Raw genomic sequence first — 6,819 nt, forward strand, 5'->3', positions numbered from 1 at the left:
AGCTGTGCTTCTGGTTGCTTGCGTGTTGTGCTGCAGCTGTATGCATGCATGGGGGGCATTTATCGGTGACATTATCAGCCAAAAAAAGCCAATTGCCAATACTGTTAATTTTCCTTATATTGGTGCCAATCTTTTCCAGGATTTTCCCTGGGGCAGAGGTTAGGCTGATTGGCCTATAGTTGCCCAGATCCTCCCTCTTCCTCTTCTTAAAGATGGGCACAATGTTGGCCCTCTTCCAATCCTCATACTTTCAGTTCTTTAATACATGGGCATCTAATTCTGGTATAAAGTGCTGCAGTGATGCCATGGAAACTAAATTGTCTGTTCCTGAGAATAAAATGGCAAGATCCGGGGCAAGGTCTCCACTATGCCTTGCCAGTGTACTTAGGATGCTTTGCTGGGCCGAAGAGGAGTGATCAGTCTCCATTGCCCATTCAGGTAGTCTGTCTACTAATATCTCTAGCAGATTTGCTGGTTAGTGCCAATTGTAGTTGGTTAAATGAAGAACGAAGGGTATTTTGAGGCTGTTTGGACACGTTTTGTATAGGGTAGGTAGATTGTATTTTATTATAAGTCTAATACACTAATCTGGTGTATTAACAAAGCCCTATGTCTTTTTTTCTAGTTTCCTTATGTAACCCCAGCACCACATGAACCTGTGAAGACCCTGAGAAGTTTGGTGAACATCCGCAAAGACTCGCTCCGTCTTGTGAGGTATCTTTACTCATTTTAATCTTAGTTATATTGATTACAAAGACTGGAGCATCCAGAGACAAACCATGCATTTGGTAGTGCATAGAGGAGAAGACCACATTACAAGCTTTTACTCCAGTGTTGCTCTCAAGTCCATGCCAGAGGTTCAGTGTTCATTTGTAATTGCATTTTTCATATCGGATTGTTCACTTCATTTGAGCAGTCAGCATTTTTAAACAGCACTAGGGAGGCTGATGTCTCTAAAGGGTGAGTAGAGCAAAAAGCTCAGTGTAGGAAACTGCGGTGTTTGAGTCTTACTCAGGACTGTTAGCACAAATGAAAAATATTAGTCATATTAAAGCTACAGATAGATTGCTTTCTGAGCTGTATACTTGGAAACTAGAAACAAATTGATTTTGGTGCAAGTCCCAGGCAAAGGGGATATAGCATTTTCATAGAATTGCACAATCGGGCTGTCCAACGGTGTTTCCCCTGCTGTGCGATCTCACCATGGCCCTGTGCCCCTATTGTGTGAGCCACCTCAAGCTCCTGCCACTTTATAGGCTCCTGTGCAATACTGGGTTACATGGATCCCAGAGTCCCATGCTCCCAGGGTTTGTGGTCCTGGCTCCAAGGGTGGGGACAGGAAGCATAAGTCAGAGGATGGAGAGGGAACCTGGAGACCCTGCCCAGACTAGCTGAAGTGGTGAGGGAAGCAGCACATGGAAGGGAGTCTGGGGGCTGCAGTTTAAACTGAAGGATGCCAGTTGAACAATCTTAATCTAGCCCAACTCCTGCACAGATCCTGGTGTCTCTATGTAACCCCCTTCATTATACAGAAACTGGGGGCAGTACTTAGACTCCTGGCAAATGTCCAATTTGAAATCTGTGAAATCATATGCCATAGACATTTGGGCTGGAAGGGATCCTGGAGGATCATCAAGTCCAGCCCCCTGCCCCAGGGGCAGGAAGTCAGCAGGGATCATAGGATCCCAGCAAGATAAGCATCCAAATGTGTCTTGAAGGCTTTCAAAGTGGGTGCTTGAACCGCCTCCGGCGGCAGTCTATTCCAAACCTTGGGGGGTCGGACAGTGAAGAAGTTCTTTCTTATGTCCAGCCTGAATCGGTCACAGTGGAGTTTGTGACCGTTCGATCTTGTCATCCCTTGGGGTGCTCTGGTGAACAGACGTTCCCCCAGATCCTGATGAGCACCCCTGATAAACTTATAGGTGGCCACCAGATCACTCCTGAGCCTGCGCTTTTCCAGGGTGAAGAGTCCTATAGCTCTCAGCCTCTCGTCGTAAGGTCTGTTTTCCTGACCTCTGATCATGCGCGTGGCTCTCCTCTGTACTCTCTCAAGCTTCTCCACTTCCTTTTTGAATTGTGGAGCCCAAAACTGGACACAGTACTCCAGCTGCAGCCTCACCAAGGCTGAGTACAACAGGAGAATGACGTCCCGGAATTTGCTTGAGAAGCATCTATGGATGCAAGCCAGCGTTTTGCTCACTTTACTAGCCGCAGCATCACGCTGAAGGCTCATGTTCATCTTGTGGTCAATGATGACCCCCAAGTCCCTTTCATCTGTAGTGCTAACCAGTGTAGCACTACCAAGCCTATAAGCATGCTGCAGGTTTTTTCTCCCCAGGTGGAGATCCTTGCATTTTTCGGTGTTGAACACCATCAGGTTCTCGTCCGCCCATTTCATGAGCCTGTCAAGATCTGCCTGGATCACCCTCCTATCCTCAGGTGTGGATGCTTTACCCCAGAGTTTGGTGTCGTCGGCAAACTTGGTCAGTCCACTTCTGACACCAATGTCCATATCGTTAATGAAGATGTTAAATAGTATAGGCCCTAGGACAGAGCCTTGAGGGACCCCACTGGTCACAGCACACCGCAATGATTGACTTCCATCCACCACCATATAAGCATCTAAAGAAAAGAACATCACCTCAGAGTACTACAACAGCATCCATTTGTGGCATCCAATGACTCCATACTCTCAAAAGGAAGGCTGCCTACAGTAGTTTCACTTCGTGGAGAAAAGGCCAACCCTTGTAGCCATGATGAATGCTACTGCCACTGTTATTGGGTTAGCGGGACACTGCCCGTTCCTCTGGTTCTCGCCTGCCACAACTTGGATCTTATTAGGGGAGGAAAGAGATTGCTGGAATGTTAATTGGTACCCATAGAATGACCACTCCGGCACATTACGTTATTCCAGGTATTTTGTTTCCTTTTTCTTATCTTATCTTGATGAAGATATTATATAGTATAGGCCCTAGGACAGAGCCTTGTGGGACCCCACTGGTCACAGTGCACCAAGACGATTGGCTTCCATCGACCACCACCTTCTGGGTCCTACTGCGGAGCCAGTTCCCCAGCCAGAGGATCGTGGTGACGTCAAGGCTGCAGTTAGCCAGTTTAGCCAAGAGGTGATCGTGGGAAACCAGATCAAAGGCTTTTTTTAAAGTTGAGGTATACAACGTTGATCTCTTCCCCCTTGTCCAGGTGATGAGTCACCTGGTCATAAAAAGAAATGAAATTGGTCAAGCAAGACCTACCCGCAAGAAACACATGCTGGGTATCCCGCAAGATATTGCCTTCAGCTAGTCTGTTAACGATGGCCTCCTTGATAATCTATTCCAAGACCTTCCCCAGGATAGAGGTCAGGCTGATGGGCCTGTAGTTTGCCAGATCTACTTTCCTCCCTTTCTTGATGGAGAAAATTTGGTTGTTTTAATAAAGAGTGAGTAAAAAGAACTAAAAGCAGGCAGAGGTGATCAGCCTTATTTCAGCTGTCCAAAACTGTAATGACAGTCTCAAAACTAGGGAACCAGAAGGAGGGAAGTAACACCTATTTGCTTAAAAAATCTCAGTAAATTTCCATGTTTTGAAGATCTCTTGGCTTTTCCAGCCAAAGTATGTGTCTGCTTCACTAGAAAAAAATCCTTCTGCTTCCTCTGCAGCTAGATCTTATTTTGTAACCAACATTCCCTAGTTATCTGGTAAGCATAATACCGATGTCCCATCTCAGACACTGAAGAGGGCTAGAGCCCCACATTTGGGGAAAAGTCTTGCTGGGAATACAGGAGTTTGATTTCTAGCTTCTGGTTCTCATCTTTCACTTGCTGTGTGACTTTAGATGAGTGATTTTTCTCTCTGACTTTCATCCTTTCTACAATAAGAGAAATTAATTAAATTAACCTGTCTTCCAAAGGAGTTGGGAGATGGGATCAACTTCTAAGTGTTGTGTAAGTGCTTAGGGGGGAGTCTAGGCATGTACCATAGTGAGCCTGCATAGTTAGTGCTACCACCTCCATCGGTTTTCTGGACTTGTTCTCGTATATAGCACCTGTGTTACAGGGCCTGGGTTAGTTCCATACTGCTATTGGCATTGATTTTGATACACCCTGGGAGATTACGCAATTATGCACCTGAGCAATTTTGTGCATAAAAGGCATGGCCATGCATAATCACATAATTTAGCATAATTTAACTCTGGCTTGCTCTGTGCCTCCCTGCACCACTGTGGGGCTCCCAGCACTCCAGCTGGGAGCCCCATGTGGAGGCACCGAGAGCAGTGGCACACAACTGGACATCTGGTAAGTGGGGAGGGGAACTCTTGCCAGCAGGATGGGGGGTAGGTGTGGGGTTTGTGGATGTGTGAGAGCTGTGCGACATTGGGTTGGGCCAGCCGGCTGCATGCCTCCACATAGGGCTTCCAGCGGGAAGTCACATGTGGAGGCAAAGAGGAAGCCTGGCCTGATAGCATCCAATTTTTGTGCCTCCACATGTGGCTTCCCGCTGGAGTGCTGGAAACCCCATATGGAGGCATGGAGCTCACCTGGCCCAATGGCATGCGGCTCCCACCTGCAGTGCTGTAAGACCCAAGTGCTGGCATAGAGCCAGCATGGTCTGCTACGAAGGTGTATGCAAGTGGGCTGGGCAGGGCTGGCTCTGTGCAGCCCCCAGGACTCAGCCACATGCCACTGGGGGTTCTGCCTGCCATGGCTGCGAGTGCCCCACCTGCTGCTGCTGAGCCATGGGGGATGGGGGCTGTGCACCATAGGGTGCAGGGGGAACATGTGGTGGGGGGCCCATACCCACCCACAAACCCCGTACTCACCCGCACAACCCCCTTACAAACCCCATACCCTCATACCTGCCCACAAACCTCCCAGACTCACCCACACCTTCACAACCCCCCCATCCACCCACAGATCCTCTCTGGCACGCACATACACACCCCACCTCCACTCCCCCCAACCATACAAAGTACCTGCATATATTTCTAGAGAAGGTTCAAGTAGTGTTATATTAAGTTTAATTAGGAAAAAAGTTCATTAATTTTGTATAATATTGAATTTTTTTATGCATAATTTTGAATTTTTCTGCACGTAATCCCCTGGGGTGTATCTTGAGATGGGTCTGAATGACAAATTAATGGCTGGTTTACAAGAAGATTGTCACTTTGCATTCTGCTGCCTTTCCCAGCTAGAGATTTGACCCTTATCTCTGTATTTGTGAAAGCCACTCCCTGGTCTCTCCAGTGTGGTTAATTTGTAATTGCTGTTTACACTTGCAGATTTCAAAAGAACAGCCTCTGTTCTTAGTTAGCTAGAGATTTTCTTCCTCTCTTAGCTCTCTTTCTGGTAAAATGAGGCTGAGTTAAGCATAATTTGGGTCTATTTTTAAAAATGTAGTAAGCCTTTTGACTTTTTTCCCTGGTTCCTGTCATTACCTAGAAGCTTGCAACTTACCTTACAGATGGTGAGGGAAGCTCTCTAGATTCCAGTTCAGAGCTGTGTGGATAGATGTTAGGAAACTTCCACTCTGGCTCCCTGCCCTCCCAGAACCTGTGGGTAATGTTCAGAGCATGCCAAACGCTAAATGGTTTTCATGGTGGGCCACACGCATTTATGCATGACATTGTTCAGCTCTGTGGACTTGCAATGGCTTCTGATTTCTAACATATTAATTTCAGAGGGGAAGATGCAGTCTGTCCTGGTCAGTGTGTCAGAATAAGATGGCTTCATCTCCCTCCTAGCCATTGCTTCAGTCTGAGTGTTGTCTCTGAACTATTTGGAGGTCTTGGCAGGAAATTGCTGGCTTGTGAGGCTGAAATCATCACCACAAACAGAGCAGCTATAAGCAAATTGAATTCTACAGGCAAAGTTCTGAGAGTAAAATGGCTGAGGAAGAATTATCCTCTTCATGTTAAGAATATGTTAGAAGTTCTGAGGAGACTGATATAGGTCAGTAGCTCCTAACCTGGAAGGAACTATCAGTTCTTGGGAGGGAGACTGAGTCTGTAGGCAGTGAACGCTGCATAGAAAGAGGCCACCTCACTGTGAGATTATATTGCCATATGATGGTTTCTTTGGACTTGACTGGGGTAAGAAAACTGAACAGCAGTGTGCTGAAGGAGGCAGGCAGTAGTCTGCCAGGGTTTTAAGAATGTGTGTGGAGTGATTAACCTGATCCTTGAAAGCACTAAACTGACATAACTGGGAACAGCAGGACCATTTCTTTCCTCATTGGATTTGACACATTTTGGGGCCAAAGTGTCCTATTCTCTCATTCTGCCGTGCAAGCAGAACTCCTTGTATAGCTCTCACTACAGCACTTCTTCATTGAGATTTTGAGCATGGGGTAAAGTGCATGCATTTGTAGATACCCAGGCTAGACGGGACTGTTAGATTATCTAATCTGGACTCCTGTATGATGTAGAGCAGTAGTCTCCAAACTTTTAAAATCGGAGATCACTTTTGGAATTTAAAAAGAACTCAAGATCTACCCTGTGCCAGTGCCGCTGCCACCCTGCCCAGCAGGTAAGTCAGGGGGAGGGTGGGGAAAGATGGAAGGAGATGGAAGGAGAAAAAATTATTTGGGGGCATGCCTCCCCAGCAGGTAAGCCTATGGGGGAAGGGGAGGGGGGGAAGGTCTGTGGGGGCAGGGGTGGGGCAGATCAAGGCCCCAGCCCTAGTCCTACTCCCTCCTACCCTGCTGGGGCCATGATCTGCCCCGCCTCCCAAGTCAGTGAGGGAGGGAGTAGGGCTGGAGCAGGGGACAGGCCTTGTACAGCTGGGGCGGGGTGGGGCGGGACAGAGCCAAAGTGGCTTTTCT

The 6,819-nt window shown here is 47.4% G+C and overlaps 1 protein-coding gene across 1 annotated transcript in view; it reads left to right on the forward strand.

Moving 5' to 3' along the window:
* The window catches only part of MGRN1 (mahogunin ring finger 1), a 148,574-nt gene that overhangs the window by 29,641 nt on the left and 112,114 nt on the right, over positions 1–6,819 (forward strand). The window contains exon 3 of the mRNA XM_025193207.1: positions 626–714. Within this exon, the coding sequence (XP_025048992.1) occupies positions 626–714 (89 nt within the window). The remainder of the gene's footprint in view (positions 1–625; positions 715–6,819) is intronic.

The sequence above is a fragment of the Alligator sinensis genome, unplaced genomic scaffold, assembly GCF_000455745.1.
Source record: "Alligator sinensis unplaced genomic scaffold, ASM45574v1 scaffold1389_1, whole genome shotgun sequence".
NCBI classification, from domain to species: Eukaryota; Metazoa; Chordata; order Crocodylia; family Alligatoridae; genus Alligator; species Alligator sinensis.